General features: G+C 50.8%; 1 protein-coding gene across 1 annotated transcript; it reads left to right on the top strand.

Annotated features, from left to right (window-relative positions):
- Positions 1-1,227: 1,227 nt before the first annotated feature.
- On the top strand, positions 1,228-24,729 carry ADORA2B (adenosine A2b receptor). Its single transcript, XM_030536690.1, has 2 exons — positions 1,228-1,983; positions 20,997-24,729. Exons 1-2 carry the CDS (start codon positions 1,661-1,663, stop codon positions 21,682-21,684), a joined length of 1,011 nt encoding a protein of 336 aa, XP_030392550.1. The 5' UTR covers positions 1,228-1,660; the 3' UTR covers positions 21,685-24,729.
- Positions 24,730-26,659: the final 1,930 nt, after the last annotated feature.

Here is a 26,659-nt window from a genome sequence, read left to right on the forward strand (position 1 = left end):
CATCAGTTTCACGCTCTGAGTCCTTCCTTTGGCAATTAAAGTGGTGTGAAAACCTCTGCAAAACGAACCTGTGGAAGTTCTGAGCAACTGAGAACAGGGTTAAAATAAAATTACTTCTCAGTCACTGCAAGCAAATGCTGAACTACTCAGGGACTTAACACTGCACTTGTTTTCTGTGTTCCCTCCTGTACCAGTGCCATGCAAGTGATGCCAGCCCAAGCAACCCCTGTGAGCCGTAGGGCCCAGGATGTCCCAGAGCAGGGAGGCTAATGATCTGCAGTGTTCCCAGCTGACACCTGTTCTGAACGTTCCCAGGCTGCTCTAGCCTGGGTGGCAGCCAGTGAGACACCAGTACAGTGGGCACTGAAGTAAAATCTTGATTTAAAGCAGAATCTCCTGCAGATGCTTATCAGGGTAGTGTTAGTATTGTTTTTCATTGTTATGTGCCACTGTATTTCCCAGGCCCCCTCAAGATCAGAAAGGAAGGTCTGCTATCCTGGCCAGTGGTGTTGGAAAAGCTCTGAGCCCCAGCTGCCTTTGGGGGGTTTCAACTCCCCGTCCCAGGGGCTGGGTCTTATTCTTGAATGAACGACAGTTTTTCCTCTTCAGGTGTATGTGGCTGTAGGGTGCAGGGCTAGAGAAACCAGTGGTTTGTAGGGTCCAGTACAGGTTGCAGGCACTTGTCTTCATATCAGTGACCAGAAAGAGGACAAAATGCCTCTCTGAGTTTAGCCAGAAAGCTTATGCTCAGACAAATGGGTTAGTGTCTAAGGTGCCACAAGGACTCCTGTTCTTTTTGCGGATACAGACTAACAGGCTGCTACTCTGAAACCTCTGTGGAAACCTGCGCCAGGGTAAGCCACATGCCCTCCCTGACAGCCGGTCCGGAAGGTAAGTGTCAGGAAGTATGTTTGGAGCCGGCTCTCCGGCCCCAGCAAGCCCCGCAGCAGCTCGGCTTTGCTTTCCCGGCTCTCACTTGTATCTGTTCAGACTTCCTTGTGCTCCTTCCTTCCCGTGCCCCGGAGCCCTGCCCCCGCCGCCCCAGCGCCCGGCGTGCCCTGGGCACTGCCCACCGCCTCTTCTCGGGCGGCCCTGGCCCCTCAACCCCGAGCCTGGGGGGCGATCAAGGGGCGTACGGGACTAGCCGGGCTCCGCCCCCCGCAGGGGGCGCCCCGCCGCGGGCCGGGCGGCGCAGAGACTCCTAGCTGGGGCATTACGGTAAATACGGAGGGTCCCCGCCCGGGCGCCGCTTCCGCCAATCGCGCGCGGCCGCCCCCGCCCCATGTGCAGAAATAGCAGCGGCGGAGCCCTAAGTCTGCGTAGGAGCCGCTCGCCCGGGGGCCGGCCGCGGACAGCACCCCCAGCCCGCCGAGCGCCTTGGCTTGCTGCCCCGGCGGGGGGACCCCTGCGCCCAGCCGCTCTCCTGGCTCCGCCAGCGGGGCGTGATCGCAGCTCGCTGGGTGGTGGCATCGCTGGGTGCAGCAGATGTTTCCCACGGGCATTGCTGAGCCCAGCCACACGGGGACCATGCGCTCCCGGCGGAGCCAGGGGCGAGCTGCGCCCACCGCCCACTGACGGCCCCCTCCCTGGGAAAGACATGGTAAGGGCTCCCAGCCCTGGACTGGACAGAGCCAGCACCACCTGAGCATCCCCTGCCCTCATGATGAACACAGCCTACATCCTGCTGGAGCTGATCATCGCAGTGCTCTCCATTGCTGGCAACGTCCTGGTGTGCTGGGCTGTGGCCATCAACAGCACCCTGAAGAACGCCACCAACTACATCCTGGTGTCGCTGGCCGTGGCCGACATCGCTGTGGGCTTGCTGGCCATCCCCTTCGCCATCACCATCAGCATTGGCCTCGACACGGATTTCCACAGCTGCCTCTTCTTCGCCTGCTTCGTGCTGGTGCTGACCCAGAGCTCCATCTTCAGCCTGCTGGCTGTGGCCATCGACAGGTACCTGGCTATCAAGATCCCGCTCAGGTAAGGGGTGAGGATGTGGGCATTTGGAGTTGAGCACGCTGGTGCAAAGCAAGGGGAGTGTTACAGGTGGAGGAACGGAGCAGTCAAGGACCAACTGCATGCAGGCAGGGGTTGTGCTGGTGAAGATGCTGTCAGAAGACAGGACACTGAGCTAGATGGTCCACTGGTCTAACCCAGCAGGGCTATTCTTCTGTTCTTAAATGCAGGAGGCTTTGTCTGCAGTGGCTGCCAGGGGCCCAGGGCCAGACTTTCAAAAGAGCTCCGTTCCCGTTGTGTCAAAAATCTGCCCACCTGTTTTGGGTGCCTAAATGGGAGTGTTTCAGAGTAGCAGCCGTGTTAGTCTGTATCCGCCAAAAGAACAGGAGTACTTGTGGCACCTTAGAGATTAACACATTTATTTCAGCATGAGCTTTCATGAGCTACAGCCCACTTCTTCGGATGCATAGAATCTACATATCCCACAGACTATGCTGACAGATTGTGCCACACACTCTCAAAGAATCTGCGAGTCCGTTCTGTGCATCCGAAGAAGTGGGCTGTAGCTCACGAAAGCTCATGCTGAAATAAATGTGTTAGTCTCTAAGGTGCCATACGTACTCCTGTTCTTTTTTTAAATGGGAGTGGAGCTCTTTGGAAAATCTTCCACGCCCAAGGCCACAAAGCCATGAGAGAGCTGGGAATAGCTGTCTAATCTACCTCGGTATTTTTATAGCTTCCATCAGTATAGCATCTGAGCACCTCCCAAGCAGTGAAAAACAGACCAACATCTTTCTCCTGCTTCTCAGTTTGAGAATAGCTTGATTAATTTATAGTGTGTTCTTGAACAATTCTCCGTTCTGTTGGTAAGCTCGGCCCTTCCTGCCTATAGAGGTTGGGGCTGAGGGTGATCATATAAATGAATTTATTAGTTAGTTATAAGTCTATCTATCACCTTCCACCTTGCTCAGAATCTCCACCTGCCCTTGAGCCCAAAATAGGCTGACTTTTTTTTTAGCTGTTCAGAAGGGATCATTCTGCTCTGGGTTGAAGGGAAAGAGTAGTAAGTGTACAAATGCTGAAATCCTATCTTGCTGAACACAGATACTTTTCAAAGTGTCAGGCATTATGTATAATCACTTTTTTTTATCTAATCAAGGAAGTGAGAGTGTATAAATCATAAACCCAACAAGATATCAACTCTACAAACAGCAGGCGAAATAGGCAAGTCACGTTTCCTTAGCCCCAGCCACTGTACTAGTCAGTTCACACAATGTTCTGAGATCACCAGGCTCTTATTCCAGAGAAAATGGGCTTCTGCTGAAAGTGCCACCTGCCTGGGGTGTAGGTGTGCTTAGGGTTTGACTTTGTGGGTTCTGGTTTTTAAAAGAAACCCACAAAGTTTGATAAAAAAACAAACAACACAAATCAGTTCTCCTTCCTCTTACCCCCCAATTGACAACTAAGAAACGAATCAAAATAGGATCACAATAGACCTGAATTGGTCTCTCACTAGATCTGGGGACGGGAACATACTGGGTGAAGCATAGTAAATATATTCTTTACTGGGACTAACACAGTGGGTTTGTGGAGCAGCCTCCCAGCATCTGGAAAGTGCATCCAAAGCCTGGATTTTTCAAGTTACAAGTGAAGAGAGTTTGTTTGCCTCACTTTTGTTGAGGGGTCATCTGTCCCTATTGCACAACCACCACCAAAATTGGTATGACTGGATGACGACTACAATAGTGGGCGGGGGTGGGTGGGTGGGGTGGGATTGAGAGGCATTAGCGGAGCTGTGTGTTGGCGAGTCCAGGGCTGGAATGGCAAATGAGAGCAGGGGGTAGGATTGAAGAGTTGGGGGGGAGGGTTTCAGAGTCAGGGTATTAGGGGATGCCACAGGTTTGCAGTGAGGTGAACGTCAGAGGTCTGTGGCAGTCTTTTGCCTGTACTCTGCTTGTTTCTGGCGTCTCATTTTCATGAGCAAAACATGCACTCAGAAATAACTTTAAAAGGAATAACCATACTTGCCTTTTTCTGTCACCTTGCCTTAGAGAATCTCAATGCACTTGACAAACATTCATTAATCATCCAACAGGTGATGTACAACTCTAATGGAAAACTGCAGCACATGGTGAGGGTATATGTGTCATCAGCAAATTGAATGGAAATTCCATGGTGTGTGTTGTAGCTGGGGCAGATCTGTATCTTTAGTACTTGTCAGCATATCTGAAACTGGCTAATCATTTACCTTCCAGCTATGGGGGTAATCTGAGTAAATTGGTTTTTGGCTTCAGATAATGGTTTAGTGTCTGCTCTGTTTATTTATTTTTTTCTAAATTGATCTAGAGCAGGGGAGCAGCTAAAGGGAGTTTGGCTCTTTTCAGCCGGACGTTTAATCAAACCACCCATTGCGTGCAAGATGCTGTAGCGTGGGCTGTAAATTCTAACTCGCTGTCTGTGTGTCATGACTCTCTTTTGTAGAGCTTGGCTGAGGAAGTTGCATGGTTCGGAATACAATGCTGCCCAGGTGGAAGTTTAGCTGAACATAAGAGCAGGTGTTCAGGGGGGATTATCGCGAACCTGATCCTGGGAGTGGAGACGGAGGTGGAAAACGTTTCTGATAACTGATGACAAGGCAAATATTTCTTTCACCTCTTTTTTTGTTCTCTCTTTCCAGCAGGTTTATTGTGCAACTGCAGGTTGGGTCAGGACTGGGTTTATGCACCTCTTTGGGCTGCGATCCATGGGCCCTGGTTACAAGGTTTAGGGAAATCTCCTAGGACTGATGTCCTCCAGAGCCAGTGCTAGGCAGTGAATGAGACCTGGTCCAAACAGCTGCCCTAGTTAGACACACATGCTGTTTGTGGAAGGAGGGTTTTGTTGTGGAAACAGAAAGCTGGCTGTTAAATTACAGGGGAAATGAACGTGCGGGGAGCTGTATTTCCAGCTAAAAGGCTCGTTCAGGGGAGTGACTGACTCCATAGTGAGCTGTGAGGTTTTTAATCTCTGGATTGGGTGCCAACCATTCCTGTCTGGTGGTTCGTGTGAAACGACTCATCTGTCTCTGTGAACGAGTGTCCATGCCGTCAGTGCAGTGGGCACTAAGCGTGCCCCCTTGTGGCAGAGGCCACGGACTGAATGGGCTGCAGAGACCCAGCTCCCCTAAGTGTGGTCAGAGCTGGGGCAGGCTGGAAGCCAGCTGGTGTGTTGCAGGGGGATCGTGTTGTACTGCTGCCACTCTGCATTAGGAACATACAGAGAAGTCCTTTGCTGGCTCCCCTTCTCCCACCCATTGGGATTTCATTTCTTGTCCTCATCCTCAAAGCACCACTTACATGGGGCCCTGGCCTTTACACAATTGCCCTCAGCAGGGATGAATGTCACCCCACAAACCAGCCCTGTAACATCACACAGATGCTGTTTGCAGGGGGAATGAACTCTGCAGCTTCGCTTTGCATTAGCCAGATATCTTTAATTGGCTCATGTTAAGCAGTGGGGGTGGGAAGGCCAGCATGAGGTGTCTGGAGTGACTGGGCTGGGAATTCAGGAAAGACCAGAGAGTGGCTGGATTTGGAGATTTGGGGGGGGGGGGGAGACCAAGCTGAGTGACTTGTGCCTCTCTCCGCCTATAAACTAGTTGCAAGAAAGCAAGCGCTGCTTGGCTCCACAGCCCAGGGGGCAAATGTCTGATGTGGGGATGTGCCATCTATACAGCTAGAGAGAAATTAGTCACTAGCTTCTTTAACTTAGGGGAGCAGCATTGCCCCCTATGCCCCAGGTATGTGCTCTGCCCCAGGGCCCAGCTCCCAAGGGCTGCTCCTTCACCCCGGGGTATGAGTCAGGTACTCTGAAGCGCAGAATAGTCCCAAAGTTTCCCCATCTTGGGATATTTCTCTCCCTCCCAGAAGCAGCAGGACTCGTGTGTTTTTGTGTTGCTAACTGCATCTAGATGTGGAACACAGGAATTGCCCAACAGGATCAGATCCCTGGTCCATCTAGTCCAGTTTCCTGTCTGTCGGTGACCAGCACCAGCTCCTTCAGGGAAGGGCCAAGAACCCACAGTCGCAGGTGTATGATAATCTGCCCCTCGCATGGGTGTCACCCTAGTTTCTGACAGAGACTGACTTAAGCCAGGAAGCAGAAGGGTTAATATCTCTTCCAGAATGTGTTAACAAGACTAAACATTTATCCATAGAAATGCCCACTCCCTCTTTGAATCTTGTTAAGCCTCTGGCCCCACTGAGTTCTTATAGCGAGGAGCTCCCAGCTGAATCATGTTGTGCAAAGTATTTTCTTTTATTGGTTTTGGTTTTAATTGCACTGAACATCTCCTTGTTCTTGTGCTCTGAGATGAGAGAACAGAAGTGCTCAGTCTCCTGTCTCTGTCCAGTTTGGTCTTTTACAGACTTTGCCGTGTCCTCTTTTACACGTCTCCTTCCTAAGGTAACATCCCATCTCTCTTCAGATGAGTTCTGCGGGGCCCTTCGTCATTCTTGTTGCTCTTCTGAGCCCCCTCTAGCGTATCCTTTGTACGATGGGGGTGCTGGTGAACGGGACTGGGTTCACGACCTGCTGGGGAGTTTGGAGTTTCTCCTTTGTTCATTAGCACGGGAAGGGCGGAGGGTGCTCATCTGCTTGGGTGCTTTGCTTAAAACGCACATGGTGGCTTCTGGCAAGTGGGCTGCTTCTTCCCCTTCCTGTGTGCCTGCCTGCTGTCAGTGTGGGATGGCACCTGGTTCCTCTTTCTGCCCCGGCCTCGCTGGGTAGTGCAGGAAGCACCTTTCCTCATGAATGTATCACTACCTAGGACATCTGGCGACCGGCAAGCTCAGGCTATGTAGCACCCATGCAGGTCGTGCTCCGTGCAGGGAGCAGGCAAGTGCGTAAAGCCCATCAGCAGGAGGGCAGGAGTTTGCTGCAGTTTCTGTGGGGAAGTTTGTGCCAGTCCTGTTCTTCCTCCAGCCCTTCCCAGCTGGAATGTAGGAAGACAAGGCTCCGTGTTTGGGGTCAGCTCCACTCCGAGCAGAACACAGACACCTCCTATCGATCTGATCAGGATATCTCAGTACCACAGAGTTGCTGGTCAGCCTGGTCGCTGCCCCTGGACATCACACTGTGCGTCTGCAGGCCCGGAGAGCGGCATGGTGAGTAGAGGAGTCATAGGCTGCAGACGCAGGGCCGGGCATGAAGCACAGAAATGTGTCCCCTCTGATTGCTCTGCCATGTCCCTTTTAAATCCCCGGCACAGACTTCGGGATAGTGAGAGAACACAGAGCAGCCTATGTGCCATCAGCCACAACCTCCCTCACCAAGCAGCCAGCAGGGTGCAGGGTGCTGCAGATGTGCCAGGAATTAGCAGGCCCAGCTGTGTCTGCAGAGGCGCACTCTTCCCTCCCCACCTGTTTTACAATTCAGAGACAGGCTCACGGGCTTTGCAAGTGCTAAAGATCAGATTATTGCTGCTGTTCCTGTTAGTGATGTCAACCCCATGGCAGGAGCCGCAAATAACCTGCCAGTCCATTGTGACATCTTCCCCCTTCCCCCGTAATTCTGTTTGTAGGACCGCCAGGTTAACACAGTGAACTGCACGTCTAGACCTGGGGCAGAGAAAGCATTGCCTTCACCCAGCCACTCCCCGCTCTGACGTACGCAGAGACTTGCATATCTGCAAACATACTCCCCGGCACAGTCCCACTCGCCTGCGCACACTGTATTCTCTGTCCCACTTGCTCCCACCCGCCGGTACCATGGATCACAGACATGTGTGAGGGGTTTGAGGTAGTCCATCTGGGATGACTCCCACCATGTCCCTGTGGGTTCATCAGAGTCATTGGGCATCTGGTCAGTGGTCACTGGCCACTTGCCATGCATTGCTCAGCTGGCTCGTGCCAAGCAGCTTAGGGATCTGGCCCCTGCTTGGGGTCACGCCCTGGGATGCTGGCTGGGTTTGAGTGGTGCCAGATCTAGTCATGGGAGGGAAGTGTCTGATTCCTAGGGCTTCCCCAGCCAGCTGTAATGCAGGGAGATTCCAGCTGCTAAATTGCGCCCATCCGAGGTGTAACTAGGCTGTGTGGGATGCTGGTCAGGGCTCCGTGCCGGGTGGACTGGTCATGGGGCTGGCATGCAGAGGGCTGTGCTGAGAGCTAGGAGTACCAGATGCCTGCTGTTTTTGTGGGTAGCCAGGACTAGATGAGACCTTTCCTGAAGCTTTTTAATGTGCTTTTTGACTAGACCCTCCCCTGGCTAGGAGAAAGACTTGGATTGTCTATTGCTCTGCCATCCTTCTGATCACTCTGCTCCTCGCTTGGCTGTAGTGGGACATGGTGTGTCTGATAGGTGATGCTGTAATGGGGTGTGGGCAATGTGTTGGTGCTGCACTGCCCCCTACAGGTTAGAATCAAACCAGCTCAGCTGTGTATCATAACTCCCCTACTGCTAATGGCTGTTTCTTTCACTCAAGCAGCAGGGATCTGTGCTGTTATAGCAAGAAGATCTGAGTTCTTTGCATGCTGCTGCTGTGAGGTTTGGAGTGGTTAACTCGCTGCCTTGGGCACCAGCTGGGTACCTAGAGTCAGTCTCTGAAGGCATCAGCAGGCCAGGGGGCTGTGAGTACCACAGTGACAGCAGTGCGGTTCGTACATGGCTCTAGCTCCTTTGTTCTCACCCCTGCCAGCCCTGCAGTCTGACAAGGTCAGCTCCAGGAGTGGGAATCTTCCTACAGTGAGAGTAAGTCAGGGAGGTATTTTCATATTTCTGGGAGCATCCCTGAGGGTCACCTTGCCAGCAAAGCTTGACTAAAGGAATGGGAGCGTGGTAGCTGTATCCATAAAACTGGAAGGGACCTCGAGAGGTCATCTAGTCCAGTCCCCTGCACTCATGGCAGGACTAAGTATTATCCAGAGACTATCCCTGACAGGTGATTGTCTAACCTGCTCTTAAATATATCCAATGATGGAGATTCCACAAGCTCCCTAGGCAATTTATTCCAGTGTTTAACCACCCTGACAGTTAGGAAGTTTTCCCGAATTTCCAACCTAAACCTCCCATTGCTTCTTGTCCTATCCTCAGACATTAAAGAGAACAATCTTTCTCCCTCTTCCTTGTAACAATCTTTTATGTACTTGAAAACTGTTATGTCCCCTCTCAGTCTTCTCTTTTCCAGACTAAACAAACTCAATTTTTTCAATCTTCCGTCATAGGTCGTGTTCTAAGCCTTTAATAATTTCTGTTGCTCTTCTCTCGACTTTCTGTAATTTGTCCACATCTTTCCTGAAATGTGATGCCCAGAACGGGACACAATACTCCAGTTGAGGCCTAATGAGTGTGGACTAGAGCAGAAGAATTATTTCTCCTGTCTTGCTTACAGTGCTCCTGCTAATACATCCCATAAGAACGGCCATACTGGGTCAGACCAAAGGTCCATCTAGCACAGTATCCTGTCTTCAGACAGTGGCCAATGCCAGGTGCCCTAGAGGGAATGAACCAGACATGTAATCATCAAACGATCCATCCTCTGTTGTCCATTCCCAGCTTGTGGCAAACAGAGGCTAGGGACACCACCCCTGCCCATCCTGGCTAATGGCCATTGATGGACCTATCCTCCATGAACTTATCTAGTTCTTTTTTGAACCCTGGTACAGTCTTGGCCTTCACAACATCCTCTGGCAAGGAGTTCCACAGGTTGACTCTGCATTATGTGTTGATGTTTTTGTTGTTTTTTTTTTTTGTGGGGAAGGGGGCAACAGTGTTAAACTGACTCTCATTTAGCTTGTGGTCCATGACCTCCAGATCCCTTTCCACAGTACTCCTTCCTAGGCAGTCATTTCCCATTTTGTATGTGTTCAACTGATTGTTTCTTCTTGAGTACTTTGTATTTGTCCTTACTGAAGTTCACCCTCTTTACTTCAGACCATTTCTCCAGTTTGTCCAGATCATTTTGAATTATAATCCTATCCTCCAAAGCATCTGCAACTCCTCCCAGCTTGGTACAGTCCGCAAACTTTGTAAGTGTACTCCCTATGCCATTATCTAAATCATTGATGAAGATATTGAACAGAACCAGACCCAGAACTGATCCCTGTGGGACCCCACTCATTATGCTCTTCCAGCATGACTCTGAACCACTGATAACTACTCTCTGGGAACAGTTGTGCACCCACCTTATAGTAGCTCCATCTAGACTGCATTTTCTTAGTTTGTTTATGAGAAGGTCATGTGAGGCAGTATCAAAAGCTTTACTAAAGGCAAGATATATCACATCTGTTGATTCCCCCCTCCACAAGGCTATCAGGTTGGTTTGACACACTTTGTTTTTGACAAATCCATGCTGACTGTTACTTATCACCTTATTATCTTCTAGATATTTGCCAATTGATTGCAGAACTATGTGTTCCATTATCTTTCCGGTACAGAAGTTAAGCTGACTGGTCTGTAATTCCCTGGGTTGTCCTTATTTCCCTTTTAATAGATTGGCACAATATTTTTCCCTTTTCCAATCCTCTGGAATCTCTTCAGTCTTTCATGACTTTTCAAAGATAATCATAATGGCTCATATCTCATCAGTCAGCTTGAGTATTCTAGGATTAATTTCATCAGGCCCTGGTGACCTGAAGATATCTAACTTGTTTAAGGCCTTGTCTACACTACAGGGGAAATTCGATCTAAGCTACGCAATTTGAGTTACGTGAATAGCACAACTCAAAGCGACATAGCTTAGATCTGCTTACTGCAGGGTCCACACTATGTGATGTCGATGGGACAGCAATCTGCAGTCAGTTAGCAGGTGTTCACTGACCAACCTGTCAGTCCATCCTGGCCCGACCACAGACAGATGGAACAGCAGTGGTGAAAAGTACATTAGATTTGTCCTACATTCCTTTGTAAGCTCAGCAGGTATTGGGGGCAAGGGCAAAGTTAAACACATGAGGCCTAGATCTGTGGCTTGCCGATGGGAGCTGGGAGTGCACAGCTCCGCATGTGATTCTTACCCTGATGCTGCCCCTGCTTGCTCCCACGGTGAACGTTAGCTCCTGCTTCAGGCTGTGGCTTCCACCGTCTCTTTGCTTGAAAGGCTCATTCCCATGTCCGTGGCCACAGTGCCCACCCGGTTCTTGCACAATGGCGCTAGGCGCACGTGGGAGGGTTTGGGTGTGTTCTCTAGGCTGTCTAAGCCAGGATTGGGGAAGCCTCTGTATCTCTCAGTCCAGCTGTGCTTGACAGCATAATGCATGGTCGTGTTCCAGCTCTGTCTGTGTTACACTAGCTCCTATCCCCTGGTTATAAGGAATTATGGGTAAAGAGTCTTGGTCTGAGCTGCTGCAGGAACTTGAGCCTGGGGAAATGGATCTTATTGACAATACTCAATGTGCTGATTGTACCTTCCATCCAAGGCTCTCAAAGGCCCTTAACGTGTTAGGCCTCAGCTCCCCCATGCAAGGCAGGGACATGTGACTGGTCCCCCATGTGTCACAGGGGGATAGAAGGGAAGTGATTTGCCCAAGATCAAACAGCAGAGTTGGGAATAGATCCGGGATCTCCTCTCTCTGTGCTTTGACCACTAGACAGTGCTTCCCCACACTCACTCCCAATTCAGATTCTTTCCCTGTTAAAATGAAAAAGTGGCTCATTTTCCCTCCTCCTAGTTGCCACTCCTGATTTAATTAAAATGTTCTACCAGGAAATTCCAGTTGAGCTGTCATCTCGTTTCCATGGGAGTCCTCCAGGCAAGAAGCAACGATGCTCAGTCATATGGTTACAGAACAAACAAACAGAGCAGGATGCTAAATACAATTGCACACAGATAACAGGAATCTGAGGGTTGATGGAGCAGTTGCTCTTGCTCTCCTCCACTAAAGGGGCTTCGAAAACTCCACTCTGTCGCTGCAACCCTTGAAATAGGAAGGCCTCCATAGTCACAGTTCGTTTATATCAGAGCGATGGAGCATTTGGTGCTCTGCTGCTGCACAGCCCTTTTGCCCAGGCCAGCAGGAGGCGACCAAGTTAATTAACACCCTGCAATATCGGCGCTGGACAAAACGGGCAGGGAGAGAGGTGCTCGGAGAGGACAGGAGAGCACAGGTTTTCTCCACAGAGTTTAGTGCACCACGGCCTGTGGAGCTAGAGCAGGGCTGAGTTGGACTCTAGGGTCTGTCTTCCATCATTGCTGTCTCTGTGCAGCACTGTCTTCCTGAGACGCAGCAACGTCACTTTGACAAGGACAGTCTTGTCTCCACACTGAGATGTTTGCGACTTGCTGTCTGGATTGTCGGAGACTGGAACTGCTCAGTCTAAGGTCTTGTCTGCACCATGGGGATTCAGTGGGCAGCAATCAGTGTCACTGCTCCAGCGTAAACTCCTAGCACAGACCTGAAAAGCAGCAGTTTCCGGCAAGGAGCTCATCTCTGCTCCAAACAGCGTTCGCTCAACCGGGGCAGGAGCCTGGAGCAGGCGTCAGGGCAGGCTAGGTTTCCACTCGAAATGGCAAATCTCCTACTGCAGGCACAATTATGCTGGTAAAACCAGTGTCTGGGTATACTGGTTCAGTGAGCGGAACCAGAAAAAGACTTTGATGCCGATATAACTGCATTTACGCTAGGGCTTTTGCCAGTATAGATGTGGGTTTTTTGTTCGTTTGTTTTTTAAAAAAATCCTGCTCACTTAACGTCATCCCAGTTTTCGCTGTTAGTTGCTGATCAGTTAGGGAACATGCTTGTTTAAAGTTGCGCAATGCTCCTGTATAACGCTGTTTGGCAGCCGCCTGCTTTGTCCACTGCTTGCAGAGAGCAGCCCCTTGGAGCTGGCTGGTGGGGGCTTGGAACCAGGGTGGACCAGCAGCCCCCTATCAGCTCCCCTAAGTTCCCTGTGCAGCAGCCACCCAGCAGGGTAGCAATTGTGGGGCAGTTCAGCTGTCCCTCCCCCACTGCCCTGTGCTGCTCCTGCCCTCTGCCTTGGAGCTGCTCCCAGAGCCTCCTGCTTGCTGTGCAGGGGGGGAGAAGAGGGGTGCTAATGTCAGGGTGTCAACCTCCCTCCACTCCTGTACCCCATCTCCACAGAGCAGGGGGGATACCACAGGGCTCAGGAGGGAGGGAGCTTGCAGGAAGCAGGTGCTGCCTCATCTTGCTGATCTACTTAAAAAGGCAATGTACTTAGAGTGAGGTCAGCCTACTTAAAGGGGCAATGCACGTCTCCCTCTCTCACATACACCGTGTGTGTGTGTGTGTGTCTCTGTCTGCCATGCTGTGTCTCATCCCTCCATTCGTGCTGCCTTGTAGAGTGTGAGGCTACATTAACAACGTGTTAACCCCTGAGGCTCAGCCGAGTGCTAGTTCATCATTTAGCAGCAAGGCATTCCCTGGGAAATATACCACCCTCTTCCACCCTCTGACTTCACCACCTCAACCAACTTTCACAATCATCATTGCTCTGTACAGTATTAAATTGTTTAAAACGTGTGTGTGTGTGTGTGTGTGTGTGTGTGTGTGTGTGTGTGTGTGTGTGTGTGTGTGTGTGTGAAAATTCTTATGGAGAAATTGGATTCACTTAACACCGTTTTTCTTGAAGTAGCATTTTTTCAGGAACACAACTACAGCGTTAAGCGAGGAGTTACTGTATTGGCAAAGGTTTCTAGTGTAGACTTGAGCTTAGTCAAGCATGTAGGGGCAGGAGCCCGTCCCTTGCCTGAGCCAGGGATGACCCAGAGCTGGAGCTGCAGGGGGTGGAGCAGGAGGCTCTGTTCCAGTGGGGAGTGGAATGCTCCAGCAGGGTCAGGGAGAACTTGGGGGTGGAACAGTTAACTCTGTTATTTAAAAACTGTGCTCCGTTTTCAAAAAACAAAGCAAGCATTTAAACAAACGCTCTCTGACGCCCTGTACCAGCACAGCCTCCCCAGCTCTGCCCCTCTTACCCCAAGTTTACAGTTTCAGAAATACAATAGCCAACCCCTGCCTGGTGCTTTAAAAACATTGATTTTTTTTTCCTCATCACGTCCACCTTACATAAGGGGAAACTGAGGCACAAAGGCCAAGTGACTTGCTCTTTGTCATACAGCGAAGTGGCAGTTGAGTGCTGTTCTCAATGCACTAGCCCAGAGTGCCTGTAGGTAGTTTGGTGTGAAGGGTGTGACAGGGTGATTAGTGCAATGCTGGGAAAGAGACCCGGGGGCGCTGACTTAGTCACCCCCCATCCCACCTCACTGCTCCTAAGCATTCGGAGGGTTCTGTTCGTACAGTGCCTAGTGCAATTGGCCCCTGTTGCACAGCTGGGGCCCCTAGGTGCTACTGCAGTAGAAATAGTCAATGATCATGAAGTGTGATGTGCCAAAGCACAGTAGCCAGCGGGCAAAGCAGCCCCCTTCTGTTTGGCCACACAGCCTGTGGTGTTGGACAGATAAAACAATCAGGCCTGTTAGTCTGCTGCTAGTTCTGCCTTTGCTAACCTCAATGTTACGTGCTCAGCAGATTCACTCCATGGACAGGTGCCTCTGACAGGACCTAGCGCTTTGTTCTGGGATAGATGCTCCTATGTGGCGTCACCAGTGGGCCCAAGCTGGTCTGTGAAAGCAAATGCACTTTGCCCCTGGGATGTGACAAAGTGAAACTAGGGCCATTTAGCTGGGGAACGGCTAGTGAAATAAACCGCTTTTGCCATCTGTCCTGCTCCTGATGGTGCAGGAGCCACATGCAGGAGAGATGCTGGTTCCCTTATGCCACAGAGAAATGCTCTTCACCAAGCCAGGCGCTGTAGCAAAGGTGGCAGCAATGTGAGAGGTGCCTTTACTGGTTCGAGGCCGGAGCAGAGATGCTGCATAACAGCAGATGATCCCAGTGGCTGGGGATGGTGCTGACATGTCTAGCAATCAGTCCAGATCCTTGAGCAGTGGCAGAGCTAATTAGCTACTAATTGATTATTAAACCTACCTACCTGTGTAAAAGGAACCAATCTATTGCCAGGTTGTTTAACCACGATGTATCACTCTTAAATAACCAGCTGGTATTTACACTACAATAACTCTTGTTACTTCTAGGCAGAGACATCAAGTAGTTTCAATATTTGCTGTGGGTTAATTGAGCAGCTTTAGGTGAGTAAATTTACTTTAATACTTCCCTGTGTAATAATAGCAAGAGAAGGGGATTTGATTGGAGCCTGTTAAAGGAGTTTTCAGAGCTTGGGACACCCCTGGCCCCTTCCTGCTTCTAGTTATCAGAAAAAAACTCAATCCAAAATCAGTTTTCCTACAGTTATTCCCCCCCACCCCCCCTTGGTTGTGCATGGGTACTGGTTGGTTATTGAGGGGTTGTGCACATATTGAGTTGTTAGTGTAGAGTAGTTCCTGGGCAACGGGCAGCTGACAACTGTTTTGAAAGAAATAAAGCACATGTATCCTGATCTCAGGCTTGTCCTTACCTTAAGCATGTGCTTATCTTCCACTGAAGTCACTTAACCACGTCCTCAAGTGCTTTGGCCCAGACCTTCAAAGGGATTTGATTTCAGTGGGAGTTAGGTGCCTAAATATCTGTGACGATCTGGGCCTTTTGTCCAATGAGGACCTTAGAGATTTGCTTTTTGGGGGAAATATGTATCTAAAGGGCCAAGGCTTCCTTTAAAATATGGGGGCAAGGGAGGGAGAGTAAGTCCAGGTTAGGACTGCAGCTGACCTTGCTGAGGTCCACTGAGATCTGTCGAGCCTGTTGGTTCAGTCTTAACTTAAGTGATCAGTGAAAAACGTTTTTCACTGAACATTTCATGACTTCATTTTGGCCCCATTCACACCCTAAGGCCGCACAGCAGGCTATCAAGGGCCATGCAGGCGCACAGACACCGTGGCCTGGACTGGAGAGGAGAGAGGTAGGGGGCGTGCAGGTCCACAGCAGGGAGAGGCGCCTCTTCTGGCCCCAGAGCTGCCATGGTGTGAGAGGGCTGAGGAGAGTCTTCTTGCCCCGGGGCAGCCTGAATCCCTCATCCCCAGCTGCACCCCAGTCATAGCCCTCACCCCTCCACACCCCAACCCTCTGCCCCAGCCCTGAGCCCTCTCCCACACTCCGAACCCCTCGGCCCCACCCCACCACACAGCACTGCCATATTGGTGCACATAACAAAATTCATTCCACACATGGACGTAAAAAAGTAGAGGAACATGGTAATCATGTCCTGTTTGTGTCTGCTTCTTGCCAGCATCTGAATGACGCAACTTCCTCGCACAAATGCTCGTGGACGGCACGTTAGTTTGTGCTGCTCCTGCAATGGGGGAAGAGAACCAGGATTTATCAGCCCAAACACAACACGGCAACGCAGCACGAACACAGTGTTTGCAGTCAGTCCACAGAGAGCCAGGAGGTGGTGGGATGAGCCTGAGGCATTGCAATGTGCTCCTGCCATACCCACCAGCAGAATTAAGTTAGTTCCAGGGGCAGAGAGTTCACCGTGAGCTGCTGCCTCTAACTGCCACCAGCTCTTTCCTGAGCCCACACGGCCTGCAGCTGTTGGCATTGTTCTGTTCTGGCTCATGCAGTCAGGACATTTTCCATTCTCTTCCTTGCACTGGCAAGAGGGCTCTGGTTAAATCTGGTTTTGGCCACAACCCTGTTTGTCTCTGCTGGTTAAGAATGAGCAGCACTCAAATAAACAAGTCGTGGTTGCAACTGCTCAGAAAGATCCGTGGCTGCTTAATTCACTTTACAAACCTTTGGCAGAAGCCTTATCTCCATGGAAGTGTCCGGGGGCAGCAGTAGACGGAAGACGACTCAGCTGGGGTATGTTTTCAAGGCGTGACAGCACTTAATGTCACATGGCCAGAAGCAGCGTGTCCCTCAGTGGCCTCATGACTCACTGGGTTTCAAGACCCTTTGATGGGCCATATCTGCTTTTCATTACGCAGCCTCACTTGTTTGGAGAGAGACAAGCACCTCTGGGGAGTGCTGTGCTGCACACCACCCGACTCCCATGGTCTCTCTGCCTGTATGAGCCCCATTCCCCCCTGTTCTTACAGTAACCTCACAACACCCATGGGAGTTCACTCAGAGGAGTAAACTGAGGCTAAGTGACTTGCTCACAGTCACATAGTTGAGTAAGCAGCAGAATCAAGAACAGAACCAAGGAGCCTGCTGCCCAGTGTCCTGACTCCTGTATGCTCTCCCCTTGGAAGGGTTTTGAGATCTCCCTCCCTCCCCCCCCAAAAAGCTGTTCCAGGTTGGAGAACAGGCATTTACACCGTGGGCTCGATCTCTTTTAATCAACCATTAGTGATGGTGGGATTTTCCAGGCTGCTGATCCAAACGAACACTGAAAGTGCCCAGCTCTCAGAACCACAGCTGGGGGCTCCCAGCCGGGCCCAAGCATGACGGCACTCTGAGTTAGTGGATACTGTTGGAAATGTTGGACATAAACTCGCTGGTCCTGTGTTTATCCCACCTGTGAAACAGGGCAGCAATTCCCCAGCCATCTAGGGCACTGAGAGAATCGAGCCTAGCTAGCTTCATGCAGTAGAAGACATGGGTATAACACATGGCCTGTAGTTCACATCCCTTCTCTTCAATCTCTAGCCTAGTATAGCGCGTTAAAGCTGAGACACACCTGGGTGATGCTGCTGTTTCCTGCTGGTTTGTATTTGACCTATATGCTTGGGACAAAACTGGCTGAACTGGGACTGTGTGTGTGTGTGTGTCTGTCTTCCAAGAGGACACCGAGGTTGTTCCAGTGCTGTTCACACGCAGCATGTACAGCTGCAGTTCTGTGGGAACCCGGCCCCCTCCCTCCTCAGACATTTCTCTTCCGAAAGGCAGGGAGAGGAGTCCAGAGTAAACAAAAGTGAAGTGAACAGAGAGAGGGGCAGGGCAAGCCAGGGGGTGCTCCATTATGAATGCAGCCTAATTGGCTGTAGACAGGACTCTTCTTGGCCTCGCAGATTCTTTCTTGCCTCAGGCTTCCCTCTCTCCCCCAATACCTCCCAAAAAGCAGGATTTCCAGAGGTCTGAGCTGAGCTTGGGGTCTGATCGAATTGTACCCAGAGCTGTTGGCCTTGCGCTGATTTGCTGTCTGTTTTTTCATGGGATCTGGCTGTCAAGTTTTCTTTCAAGTTTCCAAGCTAGTTTTCTAGCTTGGGAGAGAAGCAGTTCCCTTGTGGGGCAGCAGAAACAGGGCTGTGTAAAGTGCTTTCTTCCCTTGTGCCCCCAGAGGAACCGGGACCCCGGTGTGGGATTGGGGTTTGTCTGCAGCAATAGGATTCCAGAGCGCAGTGATAGGACTGGCCTGGCTAGCAAGACAGGATTTCCTACCTAGTTTGAGACTCCTGCATCAGAGCCCCTGGGGCTTCAGCTTGGCCAGGGCTTGGAGCAGCTCCTTAGCCATCAGAGCTTTGTGAATGCTGACTGGTAAAACTGTAGGCACCTAGGGGGTTAGACGGCAACTGAGCAGGTGGAAGTAGAGGCCTAGATACCATGTGGAGCTGGGCCCTGGCAGCCTTTGAGTACATCTCCTCTGCAGTCGGAGGTGTGAGTACAGCCCATGCAGGCAGACTGGAGCTAGTGTGAATACCAACAGCAGTGAAGCCACAGCAGCATGGACTGCAGTGCACTTTACAGAAACCTACCTGGCCTGTGGCTAGCCTGCATGCTGTTACTGGGAACTGCTAGCTAGAGAAAAGCTTGTGTGGATATGGCTACACGAGCTGCAATCACCCCAGTCTCATTGAAAGTCAGGGGGACATAGGCACTTTGGAGCCTAAGTCACTTTTGAAAGGGGGACTTAGCTGTCAAAAATCACTTAAGCCTTGCAATGGCTTTTAAAAACTTGGGCCCTGGACGATATTCTACAGCCAGGCCTCTCTATGGCACTTGTCCTTTGCATGTATTTATAACTGTAAGGCCATGGTCCCTGTGAGGCAGGGAGGTGACATGACCCCTGTTCTGACAGGTGGGGAAGCTGAGGCAAGCCCACAGGGACAATTGCACAAATCCATGTTTGTAAAACCTTTCACTCACTCATCAACAGTCACTTCCAGTTCCTGGTGTTGTGCAGCCCTTCCGGGTGTCTGTGTATCCAGCCACAGAATTGCTGTGTGGGCTGCAGCTTGGTGCATACAGTCCAATGAGCCCATTGTTTGGGGTTTGCCGTTTCCATAGTTTCCACACATTTCTACTCCCTCTGTTAATTCAGCAGCTGGGCCCTAGGGAGGGATGTCACATGACTGGAATGTTGCTCCATCAGCCAAATCCTGTATAATGAAGTTAAAAGCTGTGGGTGCCACTGCAGGTACCGGTTGTCTTGGGTCCATTGTGTCCCCTGGGACACCCCAGTGCATTCGAGGGACAGGCTGAGGTGGGGCTGAGGTGATGAGACCCAAGATAACACGGTTAATCCCAGAGCCCCTCTGAGGCCCCTGTCAGGGCTGCCACTGAGACCTCATACGAACGTGATCAGATGTTGGAAGTGAGAATTAAATCAGCTCTTGTCACCCCTGCTCTGTATCAACTAGTGACTTGATTTTGGTAGTTGGCAAATTTGCTCATGAGGGACAGGACAGACTGAAAAGCCCCTGTTAGTTACTGCAGGATCACTTCATTAGCTTAACAAGTGGCACCATTAATCTCTACAAGCTTAACGTAATCAAGTCCTGGTTATGTCTGTACAGCCCAAAAAGCAGTGAAGGCTAGAAAGATGAAGAGGGGCACCTAGTAGGAATTTTCAGTCTAAATGCCTAACTCCCATTTTAATGGGGGTCCGGTGCGGATGGGATTTTTCAGAGGTGCCCAAAGGTGCAAGTGCCTTAATACCTTTAAAGTAGGGTGACCAGATGTCCCAATTTCATAGGGACAGTCCCAATTTTTGGGTCTTTTTCTTATATAGGCTCCTATTACCTCCCCACCCCCCGTCCCGATTTGTCACATTTGCTGCCTGGTTACCCTACTTCACAATCTAGCCTTAGTGCTGGGCAGGCCAGCTGACCATAGGGTATGTCTGCACTACAGGCAGGGGTGCGACTGCTGCACATGTGGGCAGACCTGAGTTAACCCTGATCTCCAGAACTGAGTGGGTTAGTCCTGGATACAGACCCAAGGTGCTGGGTGGGGCTGGCCCGCTCACGCTGCTGCTGTGCCTTCTCGGCGGCTGTTGTTGTTTAAACCAGCTGGATCAAAGCTAGCTTGGGTATGTCCACATGTGGCGCGGTCACATCTCTGACTGCAGCACAAACACACCCTTAGGCCTGTAACCTGCAGGAATATATATAGTGATGGTGTACTTACAAAGCACCAGCACACAAACTGGCTCAGACTGTGGAGCTGTCCTGCTCCAATAGTGGCTTCACCTGAAGGCAATAATCCTCCACTCCTCGGCGTGTACAGTGTAAGGTGCGGGGTGGATGTGGTTGGGGGGTGGGGGAGAGTGTGAATGAAGAGGCCTTGCATGCAGTCTGCTTTTCATTTCCCTACGCCCTACCCTTCTCACAGGCGCAGACGGACTGATGTACTTAGGACTGATTTAACTGGTTGCTCACTGAGAATGGAGTCTGACTGGGGCTGCCCAGTGGGACTGGTGAAGTCACCTTGGCCTACTTTCTACCATTCATTCGCACCCACACTAACGCTCCTAATTTTCAGGACTAGGTTGATCTTGGAAACAGAGGCCAGGGGATTTGTGAAACTATCACTAGATGCCTGGGACCATTGGAAGCTCTTAGCTGGGACTATCCCATGTGTTACCCCAAAGAGGTGGGATTATCCCCTAGTAATATAGGCCAAGAATATAGGCCTAGAAATTGTAGGTACCCACCTAGAGACACCTGAAAGGGGGCTGATTTTTCAGAGGGTGGGTGCTCAGCACTTGCTGACAATCAGGCCCCTGCAAAGGTACCCAAAATCACTAGACATTTTCAAAACAATTCTGGCTTTGGTCTACACAGGTGCTCAGTGGTGGGGTTTTGCTGGGTGGGGGTGGTGGGGCTGCTGCAGCCTTGTCTGGGGTTACCTTGTGATCGAAGCGTTCAGAGCTGTGACTGCTCATTTATTTCATGGATTGATTTGGGTTTTTTTGTTCTTGGTGTGTAGATACAAGAGCCTGGTGACTGGGAAACGGGCAAGATGGCTCATTGCCGTTCTCTGGCTCCTGTCCTTTGGGATTGGACTGACCCCCCTGATGGGCTGGAACAGAGCCCCTGATGGGCAGAACAGACCCTGCCAGAATTCTACGAACAGCTCGGCGCAGCAGCACGGCTGCTTAATAAAATGTCTCTTTGAGAATGTGGTCCCCATGAGCTACATGGTCTATTTCAACTTCTTTGGCTGTGTGCTCCTCCCCCTCTTCATCATGTTGGGCATTTACATCAAGATATTCATGGTGGCCTGCAAGCAGCTGCGGAAGATGGAGTTGACGGGTCACTCCAGGACTACCCTCCAGAAGGAGGTCAATGCGGCCAAGTCACTGGCCATCATCGTCGGGCTCTTTGCCTTCTGCTGGCTGCCCCTGCACATCCTGAACTGCATCACCTACTTCCACCAGGACTTTGCCCACAACAAGCCCGACTGGGTGATGTACGTGGCCATCATCTTGTCCCACGCCAACTCCGTCATCAACCCCATTATCTACGCCTATAAGATCAGGGATTTCCGCTGCACCTTCCGCAAGATCCTCACCAAGTACATCCTCTGCAGGATGGAGGACATCCCCAAGGGCTCCAATGGCAATATCCGGCACCTGACTGTCAGCAACCTCAGCTCTGTGCCTGTATTTATCTGATCATGCCTGTCATCCTGCAGCCTGGCCCTGACCAACCCAACCCTCCCCCCTTGTGCCTATGTAGACAGTGGACCAGGATTCTGATGAGTCACACTATATAACATACAGGTGTATTTTTTAAAATTTTTTAACATAGTGCCTCGTTGGGGAATAACATGTCTGGGGAGACAGTGCGCTGCTTACCCTGACTCCTGACCTTCGAGTTACAGAATGCTGGTGATTGCATATCCTTCTAGGTCAAAGGGTGGAAGCCCTATGTCCTGTGGTGGATTTCCCCAGCTGTGCGTCTCATGTCAGTTCCTGGCCTTCTGGATTTTATTTATTTAATGTTTTTGGCTCACTCAGACAGATGTTTATGTTGTTGGTTCATTTTCTATGTACTTGATGCCACTCTGGTAAATACTCTATTTTTTCCATCAATTGTTTGATGCAGGTAGTATTCTCCCATGGGAAATAATCTTCTGTAGCCCACGTACTGGTGTATAACTGAAGCCATGAGCTAGAGGCAGAGGGGATGGGCTGGTGTTCATGGGATAACAAGGCAGTTAAATGGAGATTGGCCTCATTCCTAAAAGGCTGCCCTGCTCGAAGTCCGATAATTGAAAGGACTGTGAGGCTGCCCTGTATCCTGCGCTCACCCCCTTCCCAAAAGCTGACTGCCCCCCATGCTCCATGGAGGCTGGGAGCCGAGCTCTAGCAGTGAACACCTGCTGCTCTACCAAAAAGCCAAAACCTGCTGGTATTTATATTGAGGCTGCTGCAGTGCCACTGCAGTCAGTGAAAACATTCCACTGATTCATGGGCTTTGGCTCAGAGCCCTAGGGCCTGGTCCTGTTACCCCTGAAGTCAAGGGCAAAGCTCACGCTGCCTTCACGAGGCAGGACCCAAGTGTGCGCTGCTCTATGCACTCAAGTGCTGCAGCTGCTGTTAGTCAGTCATCAGAACAGCAGTTAGGTGTAAGGCTGTCAGCCCTAGTGCCATGCTGCCTTCCCTGGGCACAGTGGGGTGAGCTCAGGATATTGAGAAGTCTTTCTCTGAGCTAGGGAGGGCTATGTCTGTTTATTGGAAGGTCCTGGATGGGATTTAATTGGCCTGTGACATTAGAATGCCGTCGTGCAAGCAACAGCCCCATGGCACAGGCCAGCCCTCTGCAACAGGTGCTAACATGAGAGCAAGGTTTGGTTCTTGGGTGGTTAGACTGGATCAAAAATTGCTACACCCACAGCCCTGGCTCTGGGACTAATTTGCACCCTCTTGGCCACTGACCCTTCTATAATTCCACTGAAGTGCAGGGCTACCTTAATGTGCACTGAGGCTTAAATAACTCTCTGCCAGCCTGGTGTTTGGGGGGGTTAAATTACTAAGCCCTATTGAATATGTGAACTGGGGTACACACAATGACACAAAGGCAGGGGGAACAAGGGGGCATTTGCTCTGTTATTCACTCCCAAGGGGGTGAAGCTGTCAGTCAGGATGCACAGAGCAGCTGTGTGTACCTGGTATGCCCTTTAAGGGGCCTTCGGTTCTAAGAGGGCTCACAAATTCCAGTAAAAATAGCCGCCTCCTCTCCCCAAAAATCTGACTTTTAACAGGCACAGCCTCACGCCTATGGCTGCAAGACTGTACGACACTGACAGGGAGGGCAAAGGGCTGGACTTCCTACCCAACTCCAGCCTGTCCATTAGAAATGAGCCCCAGTAACAGTGCTGATGGAAAGAAGAAACAGCAGCTAGGTCTGCAAACTACAGGCTTACGCTGCCACCCTCTTGTGTACTGGTGCCTTAGGAGAAGGTTCCTGAAGTGCCAGTGGAGTGGCATATTTAATCTCTGAACCACTTGGCACCTTGACATGTGCTCACCAGGGAGCTGTAGTTCATGCCTGTGTATTTAATATGGTTGCCGCTGGGCAGCTTTCACATGCACAGCCCATGCTTGGAGAAAGGGCTTGGGCTGCGCCTCTGGGGCCAGGTGAGGGGGAGGAGGAGTCTGTGGGGAAGGAAGTGCCAGCAACCTGAGCACAGGCGATGGAAGCCAAAGCCCTCTCCTGCCATTCTTCGCAAGGCAGTTGCTGTGAAGAGGGCAGGTATGGGCTGGCTAGAGCCATCTGCCATTGGTAAATGTAACTTGAATAACGCTGTAGCCAGCTTTCCGTTTCTTTTGCACTGCACTAAACGGAATAAGAAAAAATTCCCTCCTCTTTCTGGCACGAAGCCTCTGACCTGATGGGGGCAATGAGGGAGGTTGCTGTAGCTCAGCAGGTGTGAGACTGGGTGTTTGGGGGAAACCAGAGGCCTCTAACGTTGGGCAACTCTAACCCTCCATTGTGCAAGGAGGCAGTTTGGCCCTTTGTAGCTGCAGGGTAGCTAGAGCCAAACCTGACTGAATCCCAACTGTGATTTCGATGGTATTGCACCTGCTGATGTCAACTTCTGTTAGGTCCCACCTGTGTCTGATCAGCCTGTTCAGCCAATATCAGAAGGGTTAAAATTACAGCCCTGTCTTTCTCCTTCCCTTTGCAGCTCCTCTCTGCTGCAACATCCTTGCTCCCAGTCCGTCCCACAGCTGTGATGACTTCCTGCCTTCTCAGCAGGACTCAGCTCATTTCAACCTCTACATTGGCTCTAGCTGCATCACCCCTGTTAAGCAGGGAATGGAACAGCCAGGGTCTCCCCTGTGGGTCGGGGAGGGCTGCAACCCACATATGTCATTGCAACAAAAACGCAGTGCTGGCCTCCTCCTCCTTAGAGTGCATGAAAGAGCCAGGTCCCAGCCGTTACTTAATGACTGATCAAGGAATAGGTGTAGGTGACCATTTAGACTGCAGGCCAGGATCCATTACAAATCCCTGTCAGGAGCCAGTCTCGCTTCAGGGGACGTTTGCCATGTTCTGCTGTCACCAGTCCCTAGCAGGGATGGGCCACTGGGGGCTTTTAACTAAGTTGTTTGAAAGGAAAAAAACTGAGTGCTGAAGATTTCTCAAAATGTGAATCCAAGTAAAATGGCAGAGGAATTCTGCAGCGCCTGTGGCAGGCATTTGTCACGTCACTTCACCCATGTGTTCCTGATGGACAGAGGATGGCTGGTATTCGCCACTTGGGCTTTGTAGTTAGAGTAACTTCGTTATGTACATACAGAACGAACACTGAAATTTACCACTGAAAACAACCTACCCTGGCGCCAGGTCGTTCCTTTGGGCATTCTCTTCCGGCAGCGGTGACAGACAAGAACAGGCCACGTTTGCAAATGAGACAGAGCCAGCCCCTGCCCGGCCACCAGACACAAAGCTCAGTGTGGAGCTAGGCTCGGGGAATGTCACTCAGGGCCCACATGAAGAAACATTGTTTAATTTTGGTCCAAAATTGGCAGAAAGCTTCTAAATATAATTGATATGTAACTGTGCCCTCAAAATAGGGCTGGTTGGGACAGACTTAGTCCCTGGGGAGAAACTTTATGCATTTCCCTGTACTCTGCTGCCATCAGCTAAGGCAAAAGTCTGTAGCCACATAACAGGATGAGCTTGTTTGCACCATGTAATACATCAGAACAGTTACTAGTTTCACAATGGACTTTTAGATGCCTAGAAAAGCATCAGCACGTGCTTGGATCTCCAAAGCCTGAGTTAGGTGCTGGGAGCTCCAAAGCCTGAGTTAGGTGCTTAGGCTGGGCCGCTGAAAATGGGACCCTCCCTAGGCAGGGCTGGGGGTGCTGAGCCCTGCTGTTTATAGAGCTTGGTGCCTATCGCAGTGTGTGACCCACAACAGGAAGCTGCTCCTGGACCCCATCCGGTGAGTTTGGTGCTAAACTGGTGCCTGTGAGATTAAGTATCAGCCTAATGCCCCACAAACCAGCAGGGGCAAAGGGGATAGAGACCTCTGCTATAACTGGGTGTTTTGGATACTCAGCCATTTGAGGGAGGGAGGGGTCTGGTTTCATTCCTCTGGGGGCCTGAGGAGAAGGGATTTGATAGGCTTCTGGGAGCGCTCAAGTGCATTTGCTTGTCATGGAGCGAAGGGATGTGCTAGTGGGCTGCTCTCGTGGAGCGAAGGGACGTGCTAGTGGGCTGCTCTTGCCGAAGCTGCTTCACTTCCATTAAATAATTGGGTCACAGCAACTCTCAGGCCCATTGTGTAACTCAGTGGTTTGGGTTCTCACTCAGGAGGTGGGAGATTTGGGTTCAATTCCCCCTTATCCTGCTCCTTGGAGGATGGGGGCCAGGCCAGGAATCCGAATCATATCCTACTCCCGTGGCTGGAGCCTCACCTAATACCCTCCTCTGCACCATACCACACAGGGCTGCTTGTTGGGCACTTATACTGTAGGCCAATTAATATTTAATTAAGGTAGACAGGCTTCCGGAGGAACAACAGGGGGAGGCTCACATGAGTGTTCCACTTAGCTCAGGAATGGAACCAGGGTCCCCAACATCCCAGCTCAACACCCTCATCACTGCACCGCAGAGAGCCTGGTGCGGCTGCTTTGGCCCAATTAATATTTAATTAAAGTGGAAGGGCTTGAAGAGGCAAGCCTGAGGGAACTCCACAGCCTAGCCCAGGTCTCCACCAACGGCGTAGTACAGGAACACGCTGCTCACCTTTGGGCAGTGTAGCTGTGTGAGTGCCTGTGCAACAAGGAGATGCAAATGCTGCAGGGAACATTTGGTGTGCTTGACGCACGCAGCTGTGACAGCAGCAAGTGCAGCGACGGAGCACTGAACACAGAGACAGGTTCTGAGGGGCAGCAGAAATGTCTCAACAGCCTGCAAATTTCTGTGACGACTTTTGTCAGTTAAAATGGCCCAAAGGGGCATTGCATTAGCTATCAAATAGTTCACAGTTGTTACATTAGAGTATTCACATGATATATTCATACAAGACCTTTTGCTAAGAGTCCTTACAATTATAGGAGTTGTGTACAGTGTATTGTCACTATATTCAGTGACACTAATGTCACAGTTGTATTGTATGTGCTTGTTTAG

The sequence above is a fragment of the Gopherus evgoodei genome, chromosome 17 (assembly GCF_007399415.2).
Source record: "Gopherus evgoodei ecotype Sinaloan lineage chromosome 17, rGopEvg1_v1.p, whole genome shotgun sequence".
In the NCBI taxonomy this organism is placed as follows: domain Eukaryota; kingdom Metazoa; phylum Chordata; order Testudines; family Testudinidae; genus Gopherus; species Gopherus evgoodei.

Excerpts from the sequence above, each read along its gene's own strand:
- ADORA2B (XM_030536690.1), top strand. The coding sequence starts at position 1,661 with ATGATGAACACAGCCTACATCCTGCTGGAGCTGATCATCGCAGTGCTC. Across the intron at positions 1,984-20,996 it reads GCTATCAAGATCCCGCTCAG|ATACAAGAGCCTGGTGACTG; the intron begins GTAAGGGGTGAG and ends CTTGGTGTGTAG.